The sequence below is a fragment of the Pantherophis guttatus genome, chromosome 11 (assembly GCF_059756535.1).
Source record: "Pantherophis guttatus breed Tessera chromosome 11, ASM5975653v1, whole genome shotgun sequence".
NCBI classification, from domain to species: Eukaryota; Metazoa; Chordata; class Lepidosauria; order Squamata; family Colubridae; genus Pantherophis; species Pantherophis guttatus.
Genome location: NC_142073.1, coordinates 7,410,296 through 7,425,765, shown reverse-complemented (window position 1 = coordinate 7,425,765; position 15,470 = coordinate 7,410,296). Strand labels below are relative to the sequence as shown.

Here is a 15,470-nt window from a genome sequence, read left to right as displayed (position 1 = left end):
TATTCTCTAAGCTCGGCAAGAAATTTGGAGTGAAGCTGTTTTGCTCCATTTTCAGGAATTAAGGCCCATTGAGTTTTTGCATGGCGTATAACTGAAATGGCAAATCTTATCTAAGATGAGTTGATCGACTGTTCTTAAGGTTCTTAAGAAGAATCATCTCATTAGTAATTTAGGAGAAAGCTCTCATGGGTGTAATTCAGTGTAATTGCTGGATAGATCTTGTACTCCCATAACCAGGGGTGGGATTCAGCCGGTTCAGACCGGTTCGGGAAAACCGGATGCTAATTTTACATCTGGTTTGCCGAATCGGTAGTTGTAAGGACTGTCTGGCTTATTATCAGGTGATGACTTATTTTGGGGGAAACAGGGTAGAATTTAGGGTTTTCTTTTAGAAAGATGAAGATCTGATTGTCCGTGTTTCGTGGATCTGAGACATTGATGGTTTATTCTACAGATTTATCGAATCCTGGGGAAAACGGTGGTTTGCTACCCAATCATCTTTGATCTGAGTGATTTCTACATGTCGCAGGATGTTATGATGTTGATTGATGATATTAAGGTATTTTGTAAACAAAATCTGATTCTGCTTGTTATGTTTTTAATTTTAAAAGCTTAGAAACTTAAATCATAGATTAAGTCTTGTGCTTTATTGGTCTGGGAACAGAAAGAAAAGAAAGAAAAATGAGAAGGCCTTGTACTCAATGAGGAAGGGACACAATTGCTTTCTCTAGAACAGAGGTCTTCAAACTTGGCAGCTTTAAGACTTGCGGAGTTCAACTCCCAGCATAGTTGGCTGGAGAATTCTGGGAGCTGAAGTCCACAAGTCTTAAAGCTGCCAAGTTTGAAGACCTCTACTCTAGAATCTTGTAGCTGAAGTTGAATTCACTTGCTTAATTTATATAAAAGAAAACCTCACTAAAAAAAAAAGAAGAAGCAGGCATAATTTGAACTGACTTGCATTAGACTGGATTATATAGCCTATTCCATATATTAGCCACAAAGTTGAAAGTTACTGCATTTGGAGCCATAGAAGAACATTTGTGGGTTGCTTTTCCTATAAAAAAATATTCTTTCTACTATAAGATGCTGCACCTTTTCTTATTTTCTTAAGAAGCACAGAAATGGATCAAAGAGAAGCCCAGGTTGAAGCAGACAGATACAAGAAATGCAGTCCACTATCAAATAACCACATTAAAAAGGCCAAAGTATCAGGATTGGCTTTCTTTGTAAAATTTTAAATTGAGGATTAATCACGCAGCTGTAAATGGGGAGGGAGAGGGGGAGAGAGGGGGGGGGAGAGACTGGAGTGACCTTGAATTGATCAAAATTGCTAGAAATCTACATTTGAACTGGTAAACTTCACTTTCATAAGTGGAAAAAAAATAATCCTGGTGCTCCACAGAAGGAAATTACAAAGTTGTTGAAACCCCAAGTAGAGCTTTTGATTTACGGTATATTCAGCATCTGGTGGTTTTGTAAAGATTGGGTTGGATAATCAGGGAACATTCAGTGCCAGAGAACAGCGCTCTATAATTTTACCTTTAAAAAAATATTCTCCCCCACTCACTCTTTCTTTCTTTCTTTCTTTCTTTCTTTCTTTCTTTCTTTCTTTCTTTCTTTCTTTCTTTCTTTCTTTCTTTCTTTCTTTCTTTCTTTCCTTCCTTCCTTCCTTCCTTCCTTCCTCCCTCCCTCCCTCCCTCCCTCCTTTCTTTCTTTCTTTCTTTCCCTGAGTTTCCATAGGCTTTTAAGTAAATTGCTTTGGTAGCTTGCATTTTACTTTTTTTTTTACAAAAAAATTGGAGGATAAAGAAGTTTTCAGAGACATTGACAGTGGAACATAGCTCCTGCCACTCTCTGTAAATAATTCTTTTCAGTGGGATAATAAAGATTACCCCTGAAGAAAAAGAACATTGCCTAAAATGCCATTTCCGTAGCCGCCCTGAGTCTCCAGAGAAAGGCGGCATATAAATTGAACTAATAATAAATTGAACTAATAATTTCAGTAAATATTTCTGACATGGGCCTCCTATGAAATTCATTAATGTTTGTGGCCAAGGAAGCCTTTTCCACAGAGTTCATTTCCATGTTACAAATCATCTTCAGGAATCACCATATTGGGCTGATTCAGGTCTGTTTTAGATAGAAATTGCATTGTATATACCAGTTTTTCAACCTTGGCACTTTAAGATGTATGTACTTGAACTCCCAGAATTCAGTGCATTATATGCATTATATATACAAGGGTTGAATTATATGTAATCTCTACCTCTATATTTCTCTGTCTCTGTCTCACTATGTTTCTCTCACTCTGTCTCTCTGTCTTTCTCTGTTTCTCTCTGTCTCTGTCTCTGTCTCTCTCTGTGTCTCTCTTTCTCTCGCTGTCTTTCTCTGTTTCCCTCTGCCTCTCTCTCTCTCTCTCTCTCTCTCTCTCTGTGTGTGTGTGTGTGTGTGTGTGTGTGTGTGTGTCTCTGTGTCTGTCTCTCTGTGTCTGTGTCTCTCTCTCTCTCTCTCTTTGTCTCTCTGTCTGTCTGTCTCTCTCTCTCTCCCCCTCCCTCTCTCTCTCTCTCTCTCATCTATCTATCCAGCAGATCTAAATTGCATTGTATATACCAATCTTTCTCAATCATGGCCACTAGAAGATATGTGGACTTCATCTCCCAGAATTCCCCAGCCAGCCATACATGTACTGTATTCAACACATCTAAGTATTCTCACATACTGTTTTGTTTTGCTAATTGGATGTTTTTATTGCAATTTACGCTATTTTAATATCCTTTCTCCTTGGGGTGGGGTGGGGGCTTTATTTCCCTAGAATGCTTTGCAGTTCATTAAACAATACTGGAAAATGCATGGCCGTCCTTTATTCCTTGTGCTCATCCGAGAGGACAATATAAGGTAAGACTTCGCCCATAGAAAATGCTCACATAAGATTCCCAATGCTCGGGCATTTGAGAAGTTTGCAACATAAAATCTTGTGTTTTTCTTTTCCATCAGGGGAAGCAGATTCAATCCCATACTGGACATGCTTGCCTCCTTTAAAAAGGGTGTGGTCGGTGGAGTGAAGGTTCGCGTTGATAGGCTGCAGGTATAGTTGTCTTTTCATTGATGCATGGCATAAAATGTAATTAAATAAAATGTAACTGATGCATGGCATACAATTTCAAGTAATCAGCAGGTCTGGGTGTGTCTGTTCTGACCCAGCTCCCCAAACATTCAAACCCTCTGGAGTGAACTCAACGATTCCTTTTATTAGGAGCGCCAGCAGCCCCAGCAAAAAGTTTCTCTCTCACTGCAGGCTAACAAGTCTGGCTGTCTAGAAGATGAATAGTTGTCTGCCACATCTATTTGTCTCCGCCCCCTGCCTTTTATCCCCAGAGCTAGGGTGTGGCTTAGCTAGCAGCGGTGGCTCTTCCTTCCCAAGGATCGGTTCACAGATTTCCACTGCTCTCCTCTCCTCTGCCTTCTGCACATCCACACATCAGGCACCTGACCCAGCTTTTCCTCCTCTTCCTCATCAGCCACTTCCAGACCTGGAGGCTGTTGACTCTCCACTGAGGGCTGACGGATGGCCCAGGCTCCGCCTCGGTCTCTCTGTCACTCTCTGCCAGCTCCATTCTTTCTTCCCCCTTGGAGCTCTCAGGTTGCCTGTGTCAGGTTTCGATGTCGTTTCAAATAAAATAAATTGCATTTCCAAACAGATAGTCTTTGAAGAAATCTTTCATTTTATTAAGCATGACAATCTGTCCCCGATCATGGCGTAGCCAACTCTGACTTCCTGACCCCAAACCTTCCCTTTCCGTTCCCCAATTCTCTGCATCTCATTGGCCTTCTTCCAAATCACTCTCCCCATATCTAATACTTAAGCTCCCAGGAATGTCCCCCCCTCCCATCTCATCTCCTAGGGGATATTATCTTCAAGGAAAATAAGTAGGTGAAATGTCAAGCGTCCTCTTGCCAGCTGCCCCCTCTTCTCCTTCTTATGTCAGCATTAGAGTAAATGCAGGTTGAAGTGCTGACAGCCTGGATGCTGGCCCCGATTCCCACGCCTCCTCCTCCTCTGATTTGGCTGCTGAACGGGCTGGCGGTTGATAGACCACAACAGTATCTTATTTCTGAATGAAATTAATATTTTTGAAAAATCAGAAAGAAAAAAGAAATGATAATCAAAAAATCAGCCCATGTTTGAACTCACCTAGTTATGCTATATTCATTAAACCATGGTTAACTGGTTGTCCTTGTCTTCAAAATCATGCTGAGTCAATTCCAGCGTTTCCTATTGCTTGCCAATTTAGGGGTTCAGTTCCATGCAATGAGGAGGAGATGACAGTGATGACAACTGTTAAAATCCAGCTTCTGTTTGGAAAATGTTTGGTTCACCCGGTTTTGTGTTCCTTTCTTGTTTTTAAAAGCGTTGCTTAAGCCCTTAATAAATAAAGGCTGCCAGAAACTTTAGCATCTGGATAGACTGCTGGAGCCATTGTGGTATTTTCAACCTGACATGTATATACAATTACTTCCCAGATTTAAATAATGCAACATTTTCTTTTGCTAAGGCTTGAGCATTAATTTCCTAAATTACTCCACTGTTGTATTCTTGGATATCGTCCATTTCATTATAGAAAGAGGAAAAAGTGAAACAGTGAGATTATGAAATGCTAATAATGCATTATCTATTAGAGGGAATATATGTTCGTGTTCATAATTTACTTGCCGTTTCTGTATTTGTATGCAGAGAGTTAGGCCTTTTAGACATTAATTCATAGAAGAGTTATATAATTTTGCATAAAAATACTTTCCATTTTGGTTGTAAAACTACAGTTTCCAGGCTTGGCTAGAATATTTTTCCCATTTATGGGTTATAATAAAGTTATTACAATTTGTGCTCAGATATACAAGATAAACGGGGAATATAAAGATCAGTATAAAACAAGTAAATCAAATTATGACAGACAGACAGTCTTCCCATTGTGGCTGCATAGTTTTCTTGATATATTTCGCTATATAAATGAAAAGTTACTCTAACCTTATCTCTATTAGTTTTGCCTCACCAGTGTGAAACTCTTTTTCATAGGAAAGCTTAACATTGATTCAGTGTAATCTGTTTTCCCCTTGGAGATCTATTTGAATATTCAAAGGATTAATAGCAGATAATACGTAAACCTGATAAAATATTAATAAGAAAAAGTGCATCTTTGTTCTCCAGCAAAGCATAAATATTTGGGTAGGAAATTGAATTGAACAGTTGGGAGAAGAGATAGACACCTCATCCTTCTTTCTCCTTCTGCAATAAAATCCTGGGGAAAAAAGGGCTAGAAACATACTTTAACATCTGAAGTAACAGTTGCTTAGAAGAATAAACAAACAACAAAAGTATTGTTTTTGCCATATCTGGAGGCTAATCTTACAGGGGTAACATTTTTTCCAGACCAGTCTTGTTTTGTGGAAAAAAAAATATTATCTTCGTGGGATTTAGATTAGATTAGAATTCTTTCCCCCCCCACTACATTTCCCATTTTTTCTCATTCTTTATTATCTTTATCTTTATCGTCCCTTTGTTTACAATTTTATTCATTTACAGTATTTTACACATTTGTAAATAGAAAGTAAGAGGAACGAAACTGATACGTAAAAAGAAACACATATTGTGTGTTTGTGTTTTGTATGTTGTGTTGTGTTGTTGTTGTAAAATTAATTTTAAAAAATTATATATAAATAGATTAGATTAGCATACTTTATTGGCCAAGTGTGATTGGACACACAAGGAATTTGTCTTTGGTGTATACGCTCTCAGTGTACATAAAAAGACAAGATACATTCGTCAAGAATCATAAGGTACAACACTTAATGATAGTCATAGGGTACAAATAAGCAATCAAATCATATTAGGAAACAATCAATATAAATCGTAAGGATACAAGCAACAAGTTACAGTCATACAGTCATAAGTGGGAGGAGATGGGTGGTGGGAATGATGAGAAGATTAATAGTAGTGCAGACTTAGTAAATAGTTTGACAGTGTTGAGGGAATTAGTTGTTAAGCAGAGTGATGGCATTCGGGAAAAAACTGTCCTTGTGTCTAGATGTTCTGGTGTGCAGTGCTCTATAGCGTCATTTTGAGGGTAGGAATTGAAACAGTTCATGTCCAGGATGTGAGGGGTCTGTAGATATTTTCTCAGCCCTCTTTTTGACTCGTGCAGTAGACAGGTCCTCAATGGAAGACAGGTTGGTAGCCATTGTTTTTTCTGCAGTTCTAATTATCTTCTGAAGTCTGTGTTTGTCTTGTTGGGTTGCAGAACCAAACCAGTTATAGAGGTGCTATAGAGATTTAGAATTTATTTATTTTTGTTGGCCGCACAGTCAGCCAGATATTTAAACTGGATTTGGCATCTTTCTTCACCTATTGAGTCCTTCCTAGGGACCTGGGATAGATAGTTGTTGTTTAATATTAAAAGTATCATTGCAGGATGTAAAGTTGTACTTTTTCACTATTAGTAGTATTTTTTATTTCCCCCTCTGCAAAATCTCAGAAGGGCGTTTGAAGGTGCTGGTTCATACCCCTTACGGCATAGAGGGACTGTGCCAGTAATATACAAGATTTAGGATTATATATGTTCAGGGGTAAAGTTTCAGAGAAGCTTATCTCTTAGGATAACTAGGAGCCGAAATACAAACGGTTGTTTTTTTTTTTAAGTTGAAGAAATTAAAAAATCATAGCTGCTGCTGAAGCTCTGATATGTTAATCTATTCTGCAGATCTTCTGCTTTAATCTCTATACTACTAAGTATAGAGACACTACTTTTGTGTCTGTAACCTTCAATTGAAAGAAAATTTTAATGACGGTCAAATGGTACAATCTGTTAAAATGGATATGGTTGCAACATGTATGAACAATAGCGAGCAGGGTCTATTAGTATCTATTGATCTCCTATATCCAGGCAGCAGATATTGAAAAAGATTCAAATCTCTCTCTTTCTCTTTTTCTCTTTCTGTGTCTCTCTCTCTGTCTGTCTGTCTCTCTCTCTTTCTCTCTCTCTGTCTCTCTGTCTCTGTCTTTCTCTCTCATACATACACACGCACACCCCTCCCTCCCTCCCTCTGTTTCTCTCTCTCTATTTCCTGGCTGACCATTCCATCCATCCCTCCATCATCCCTCCCTCCCTCCCTGGTCGTGTTTCCAAAAGCAGTTTGCAGTGTGTTATTATGCATTATTACAGCAAACTATGGATTTCCCATATTTTCTACTAAATGCTGTTTTTATCTTCCATTCCTCTTCTGTATTTCAGACATTAATCTCTGGAGCGGTGGTTGAACAATTGGATTTCTTAAGAATCAGTGACACAGAGGAGTACGTATATCCAAAATTATAGTAAAACCATAACTTCATGCGTCTCCGATGGGCTTTCTAGATCATTTGTCTTAGTTCAGCGTCATGATAGAACGTGTAGATCGTGAAAGCATCCATTAGATATATTTTTTTCCAGGCTTCACAATATTCTTTCTGCAGGCCTCCGGAATTTAAGAGTTTTGAAGAGCTGGAGCTTCCCAAACATTCAAAAGTCAAGAGGCAAACCAGCACGCCAAATGCAACTGAGTTAGAGCAGCAGCCAGATATTAATCATAACGACTGGAAAAACAAGCCAATCCATGAGATACTTCAGAAACTGAACGTGAGTTTCTAAATTCTTGATCTGTGGTATCTAAGAAACAAAGTCACAATCACAATCACGAATCGTTTCCACAAGGTCATCCTTTTTCTTTCTTTTTTCTTCCAAAATAGGTCAAAGCATAGGCATCTGGAGAAGTGGTCAAATAATGACAAAGTGTTGTCAATATTGCGACACAATTCTCTGTGTTAGGCATCAGGGCCCAAGTACATAAAGGCAGCATTTGCACAATGATCTTTTGCTGTCGCGTGCCTGTCGGCTTTTCGGTCTGCCGCAAATACCGCAGCCCCAAATATGACGAGAATTTGGAATCCTCTAGATAGCCATCAAAAATATTTCACCGTGGAGTTTAGTTTCAGAAACAGGCTTCACTTTGCCGAGTCAGTAATCCATAGATAATCATGCCTTCTGTTTCCCATGGAAATCTGCCTATGATTTGGGTTTAAAAAACACAACATTCCTACATGGAAAGTTGGGAGTTTTGTAGGAGGCTGCAGAGAACTTCAAGAAAAAAAAGAACATTTAAGCAACCACTAATCTCTAAAAAGGGACGCGGTGGCTTAGTGGCTAAGACACTGAGCTTGTTGATTGAAAGGTCGGCAGTTCAGCGGTTCAAATCCCTAGTGCCGCATAACGGGGTGACCTCCTGTGACTTGTCCCAGCTTCTGCCAACCTAGCAGTTTGAAAGCACGTAAAAAAAATGCAAGTAGAAAAATAAGGACCACCTTTGGTGGGAAGGTAACAGCGTTCCGTGCACCTTTGACGTTGAGTCATGTTGGCCACATGACCATGGAGACGTCTTCAGATAGCGCTGGCTCTTCGGCTTTGAAACGGAGATGAGCACCACCCCCTAGAGTCGGGAACGACTAGCACATATGTGCGAGGGGAACCTTTACCTTTACCTTTTAATCTCTAAAAACAAACCAGTGGGAACAGAATAATGGCAGAACATTGGTCGATGGGTAGAGAAAGATAGAGAACTTGGCAGAGGGGAAAAGGGGGAATATAATATGATTGAGAAGGGTAGGGCTGGGAGAGACATGCAGGCACTTCAAAAGGATTCCAGTGAAAACTATCTCATTGTCTGGATCGGTGTTTCTCAACCTTGGTAACTTTAAGATACCAATAAAGGGGAATATTTTTAGCTCAGGGTTGAAATGAGAGGTCCTTGGTGCTCTTTGAGCTTGCTTATTTTCTCACAGGCATTTTTTTTTTTACCCAAACTAGGTAACATCATCAGTGCTAGCATTGTAGTAGCAGTAACATCCTACTACTAGCATTGATGATGTAACCTAGTTAGGGTGATGAAACGTTTGCAAGAAAACAAGCAAGCTCAGAGAGCACCAAGGACCCCTAACTTTCAGATAAATGGACTTCAACTCCCAGAATTTCCCAGTCAGCATGGTTGGCTGGGGAATTCTGGGAGTTGAAGTCCATGTTTCTTAAGATTGCTAAGGGTGAGACACACTGATCTGATAAATTACCTTCTCATTTATACCAAAAAAATAAAAAATAAAAAAAATCCTACTGTATTTTCCAGTTTTCCAACTACTATATTTGGTCCCAGGGACCAAAGTTAGAAGTTCTTATAGAAGTCAAGGAAGACATCCACAATTTGAAAAATGTATATCAGTTAACATTACTCAGGATAGGAAAAGATTGCAGAGGGCTGCTGTGTCAGAAGAGATCCCCCTTTTAGCAAATAGCAATAGCACTTAGACTTATATACCGCTTCACAGGGCTTTACAGTCCTCTCTAAGCGTCAGCAGAGTCAGCATATTGCTCCCAACAATCTGGGTTCTCATTTTACCCACCTCGGAAGGGTGGAAGGCTGAGTCAAACTTGAGGCCGTCAGGACTGAACTCCTGGCTGTGTATATAGCCTGCCATACTGCATTCTAACCATTGTACCACCATGGAAGGAAGGAGGGAAGGGAGGGAGGGAGGAAGGGAGGAATAGCAATAGCACTTAGACATATATACCGCTTCACAGTGCTTTATAGCCCTCTCTAAGCGGTTTACAGAGTCAGCATATTTTCCCCAACAATCTGGGTCCTCATTTTACCCACCTTGGAAGGATGGAAGACTGAGTCAACCTTGAGCCTGGTGAGATTTGAACTGCCAAATTGCAGGCAGCCGGCAGGCAGCAGAAGTAGCCTGCAGTACTGCATTCTAACCACTGTGCCACCGTGGCTCTTAAACGGAAGATTCCCAGCAGTGTCTTGTCCATAACTCCAGCAAACAGCGGAGTTTGTTCTGTAAATCTTTGGAGAATCACACGTGTCTCTACTAACCTTTTACAATTTGATGTTTATTCCTCGACAGGATTGCAGCTGCGTGGCAAGCCAGATCATTCTGTTGAGCATTTTGCTCAAAAGGGAAGGCCCAAATTTTATCACCAAGGAAGGTAGGCTGACAGGAGCCTCTTTGGCTTATCGGTTAGTGGAACATGAATAGCGAACATGCAGCGCATAAGCTGTGTCGCTATCTTTCTCAGGGGGTGCATGCCAGAAAGTGGAACTGTCTCCCACATGAACTCCTTTAAATCCAGATACCCTGTTTCCCCGAAAATAAGACCCAACCGGAATATAAGCCCTAGCATGATTTTTCAGGATGCTCGTAATATAAGCCCTACTCCCAAAATAAGCCCCAGTTAAGATTGTCAGCCAGATGGGTGCATTTAGTACTGTATTTCCCCCAAAATAAGACCTAACCAGAAAATAAGCCCTAATGCGTCTTTTGGAGCAAAAATTAATATAAGACCTGGTCTTATTTTCGGGGAAACTCAGTAGTCCTCGACTTAATGATCCCAATTGGGATGAGAATTTCCATCACTAATGGACCCTGTTGTTAAAGCAAGTCGCACTCAGTTTTACAAACCCCTTTACCTTAAAATAAATCACATGATTGTTAAGGAAATCCTGCCTCCCCCGTTGAATTTTCTTGTTAGAAGCTGGCTGGAAGATTGCAGATGGCAATCCCATGATCTCCAGACTCTGCAGCCCTCAAAAATATATGCCACTCGCCAAGAGCCCAAATCACCATCACTTTACTGTGTGGATTCTTACTAGAGAATTTGCCAGGGAGGACAGACAAATTTTATGTAGGTTTTCTCCTCCAAGACTCAAATCTGGCTACCACGCAGGCAGTGGCAAAATTCTGTGTTGCCGCAATGTCCACAAGAAAAAAACTGGTTACAGAATTATAGATGTCAATTTGTGCCAATTTTTTGGAGATATCTATAACAATTTTTGGAAAAATACATTTACTCACATACTTATCAGGTCTCCACTCATGTAGATTAGGGAATGACCCTAACGATTTGAGATTATGTATTTACATAACAGGGATGTTGCTATTCATGATTAATGTCAGTATTATTTTTAATTTATTGTATGTCTCTTGCTGGTCGAGGACCGTAATAAAGTTTTATTCAGAACATTCAGGTAATATTCCCAATTGGTTCGTTACAGCCCCATCCATTTAAAGATATCGTCCCTTGGTATTTTTAAATGTCCAAAGGTTTTATTTTAAATGCATCCTAAAAAAAAAACCCGTCCTCAATTTGCTAATGAAAGCATAAATCCTTACCGTCACCAAAACGCCCTTATCAAATCGTGCACATTGGTCAATTCGTGTATTCCATTTCCTTCGCTTTATTCCTACTTCAAGGACTGCTTTGGGTATTCTGATTCTAATTTTGGAACAATGGGTTTCCCCCTCTCCCCACTGTAATGCTGTAAGAAGGACTTGGGATTTTGTTGTTGTTGTTGTGCTGAGCATTACATAATAAATAATGAATCTCGAAAGAAGGATTATAGCCAAACCGTGTGCTGGGATTCATGGCATTTCAATAATTCTTCACAGCTGTTTGCTCCTGTTTGGGGCTAATCTACCAAATTCCAGCAAAGTCACTCTCATGGCCCTCTTTTTTTAATTTTTTTTTTAATTTTTAAAAAAGCAATACAAAGAAGAGTTTAGGAGGGACCCAGCTCGCACATAAAGCACAAAGCAGCCACGAAACAACATTTATTTGCAACCCCGGTATAACATTTTAATGCTGCAATGGTAGTTATTCAGCTGGAATCAAATTAAGTAAGTGCAGGCTAGTTTATATGCTGTCAGGGTAGCGCTGCAGGTTACAATTGCTGAAGAAAAAAAAAAAACAAAGGACAACTGTTGATTTCTGCCAGAAACCCGAAGCGTCGAAATAAAATGTCTATATGTGCTTAAATATTTGCATAAACCTATATGGGAAAACATGGCTCATTTGCTGTTTCTCACAGCAGGAGCCGTTGGTAATGCTGCCATTAACCTTTGTAATAAAATAAGCTGATAACGCGGAATCTCCTAACAGCTGCAATGAAATCATACTGTTTATTTCTGGTGTTGTTTTTTTTTTGTTTTTTTTGTTTTGTCTTTTCCCTTTTATGTACAAATTAGGTACCGTCTCCGATCATATCGAAAGAATCTACCGAAAAGCTGGCAGCAAAAAGCTATGGTTTGTATACGACACTTTTCAGTTTCCCAGTGGGGTGTTGTTTTTTTAAAAAATTGCAGCTCTAATGCTGATTTTTGGCAGTTTGAGTCGATATACCTGTACTGATTTTGCAAAAAAAAAAAAAAACCACGTCCTCTGAAATTCGGAATCATATATCTCAGTGTGCCATTACGGGCTATATGAATCTGTGTTTAATTTATAAAAAAGGAAGGAGGGACCTCTTACCTATACATATCTATGGAGATTCTCAGTTATCTAGGTAAGGGGTCTCCAACCTTGGCAATTTTAATCCTGGAGGACTTTAACTTCCAGAATTCCCCAGGCAGCAAAATTGACTGGGGAATTCTGGGAATTGAAGTCCTCCAGGCTTAAAGTTGCCAAAGTTGGAGACCCTTGATCTAGGTCATAGTTGTCCCAAAGGTGCTTTTTTTTTTCAAGAGGCAACTGGACTTTCTTGGTTCTTCTTTGAGGACGTTTCGCTTCTCATCCAAGAAGCTTCTTCGGTTCTGACTGAATAGTGAGGAATGGAAAGATTTATATTCTGATCGTAAGCACTCTTTGTGAGAGTTGTTGAGGCCACTTAGAGATTTATTTGTGCCGACACCACCTATCTCCTGTTTACAACACAGTCCTTTCAGAAGTTCCAAGAAGGTTCCACACTCATTTGCACGATTCAGGTGACCCTGAGGGCACAGATAAAACCTCCAAGTGGCTTCAACAACTCTCAGAAAGAGTGCTAATGACTGCAAGGAATATAAATCCTTCTATTTTCCACCATTCCGTCAGAACTGAAGAAGCTTCTTGGATGAGAAGCGAAATGTTTTGAAGGAATCAGATTATCTTCAGGGATCTTCTGATCCCTCAAACAGTAAGCAGAAAGAATAAACTACCAGCGAATCCTATAGTAAAAGATTCTATCATTGTATAAGTGGTACCTCGGTCCTTGTTGGTAATTCGTTCCGGAACACGCACCAAATATTCAAACCAACAGGTACTGTTCAAAACCACACCAAAATGGCCCCAGCCAGGTTCGTTTCAGAGTTGACATCAAGCCACAAATGTAGTTGCTTAACCTAGAACAAAATATACAGTAGTGGCCAAAATTGTGGAAAACTTTTGGGAAAAGTGTATTTTCTAAAACTAGCTAATAACATCACTTTTTCAGGGGGAGTAGTACCATAAAATAGAAAGATAATTTAATCAAGAATGTAATGCAATAACTTTCATGAAGGATTTGCTATTAGAATAGCAGTTACAGTATAAAGAAGAAAAGTGAAACACGTAGAAAAAACAAGATATACAAAAATGATCACCATGTCAGTTAAAACTTCGTTGGGTAGCCTTTAGCATGAATGACGGCCGTACAACGTCTTCCCATGGAGTGAACCAAATCTTTTAGTTCTGCAGCTGTTATAATATGAAACCAAGATTGAATGATTGCTTCTATTAACTGGGTTTTATTGCTGGGTCGCTTCTGACTAACAAGTTTCTTGAGTCAGCTCCTTAGATTTTCAATTGGGTTAAGATCTGGGCTATTTCCAGCCCATTCCAGCAGTGAAATAAGATTATCTTGAATCTTATTATCTTGAAACTCAAAAAAAAGTGGTGTTATTAGCCATCAAACCTCAAAAAATACACTTTTCCCAAATGGTTTCCACAATTTTGGCCACTACTGTACATGAAGATATATTGCAGAACTCCTTTTGCAAATCCAAAGAGTCCCTCCAATTTCTGATTCCCAATGAGCAGCTGTCATCCACTGCAGAAAAAAGAAGAAGCTAGTGTTTAGAATGCGTGGGCTCCCAAGAGGATTTTATTTAGAGTAGGTGTGGAGAGCATCATCCTTTGAACCCCTCTGTTGTGTTATCAAATCCAGGTTGGTGCTCCGCTGCAGCGCGGCATGTATTCAGAAATTTGCTGCCTCTTTAGCTCCCCATATTACAACTTTGGTAGTCCATGGGAAACAGGTAAAGCGTACCCAGGTTTGAAACGGTTCTGCTTGAGATGATGTGCGGCTGATTTGCATTTTGCTGGTATCTGTTCGTGGTGTTGTTTTTTTTTGCGAAAAAACAGAGAGAGATAAAGGAGAAGGAAAAAAAAAAGCTTTGCACTTGATTTTGAACAGTGTGTGCATCCCATTGTCATCAAACTCAAAATCAATTTGGCTGACGGATTTTGTGCTAACTTAGCAGACTCTCGCACCCTCATTCATTAATTCTGATACGTGATTGTTCCACTTCCGACGTCTGTGTTAGACAATGTGGAGTATCCAGCCTTTTGTTTTCGAGAGTAATAACTGTATTAATAACCAATCGCTTTGAAAAGCTCCGGCCTGTTTTTAATCTGAGCATTTTATGTGCTCTCATTTTCATTAAATGCATTTGCACACCTACACAAACACACACACACGGGGAAGGAGAAATTGCCATTTTTGCTGAGATCAGTTATCTGTGTTGGATCTTTCATATAAAAATTGTGCATTAATTCCTATAGTTAGGGAGACAAATCACAACCTGCTGATTTTGGGAAGCAGTACTGTCCTCCAAATTTTGGAATGTCTTTAGAAGAGGCAGGGAAAACAAACAATAATTTCCGAATTCTTTTTTTTTTCCACATTAAACAATAAAGCTCCTTTGATACAGAAAAATAAATCATCATCATCTTCATTTAACGACCCTATCATTCCTTGCGGGGTGGAGTCTGGGCAACTGAACGAAGCTAGAAGAGTGTTTTAATGGCCGGATGCCCTTCCTATCACCAATGCACAGTTTTGTTCGGCAGATCTATGCTCAGTGTGTCCAGAAAGAGAGAAATATCTGCCTCTACCTAGGATCGAACACGGTGTGTGTGTTTGATACACAAAAATAAATGCTCCTGATAAATATAAGAAGAGGTGGGGACAATATGCACATAGGATATTCTTTTCTTTTCTGCTCTTCTGTTCTGCTCTTTCCTTCTTCCCAAACTTCGCCTCCAGGTGCACCTCCAAAAAGATCTAACATCAAAGGAAAATGGGATCATGAAGACAGGAAAAAAAAATTAGTCCTGCCATTTTCTTAATTATGTTCGTCTTTATTTCACTCAAGCGTTTGCTTCCTGATTTCTAAGCTATGTAATTCAGCAACAGATGGATAGATGAATGAATGGGTAGATAGATAATCTGCTAGCAAAAGCTCATTTTGTTCGTTCTAAGGAGGAAAGATTAACCACCCTCATTTAATATGGCCATGATATTTTAGGCATTTGCACTGATCAAATAATTGTCTAGTCCCTTGAAATTTTCATCGTGTGCCGGCTGCCTCTCTA

At 39.5% G+C, this 15,470-nt stretch overlaps 1 protein-coding gene across 4 annotated transcripts in view; it reads left to right on the top strand.

Annotated features, from left to right (window-relative positions):
- Positions 1-15,470, top strand: part of PHKB (phosphorylase kinase regulatory subunit beta) — a 117,334-nt gene that overhangs the window by 78,593 nt on the left and 23,271 nt on the right. For 2 of the 4 annotated variants that reach the window (XM_087877294.1, XM_034426454.3), the window contains 8 exons: positions 455-559; positions 2,813-2,895; positions 2,995-3,085; positions 7,284-7,345; positions 7,505-7,667; positions 9,989-10,070; positions 12,107-12,164; positions 14,041-14,131. In XM_087877294.1, the coding sequence (XP_087733420.1) occupies positions 455-559; positions 2,813-2,895; positions 2,995-3,085; positions 7,284-7,345; positions 7,505-7,667; positions 9,989-10,070; positions 12,107-12,164; positions 14,041-14,131 (735 nt within the window). The remainder of the gene's footprint in view (positions 1-454; positions 560-2,812; positions 2,896-2,994; positions 3,086-7,283; positions 7,346-7,504; positions 7,668-9,988; positions 10,071-12,106; positions 12,165-14,040; positions 14,132-15,470) is intronic. The other 2 variants (XM_034426455.3, XM_034426453.3) reach the window with 1 other exon arrangement.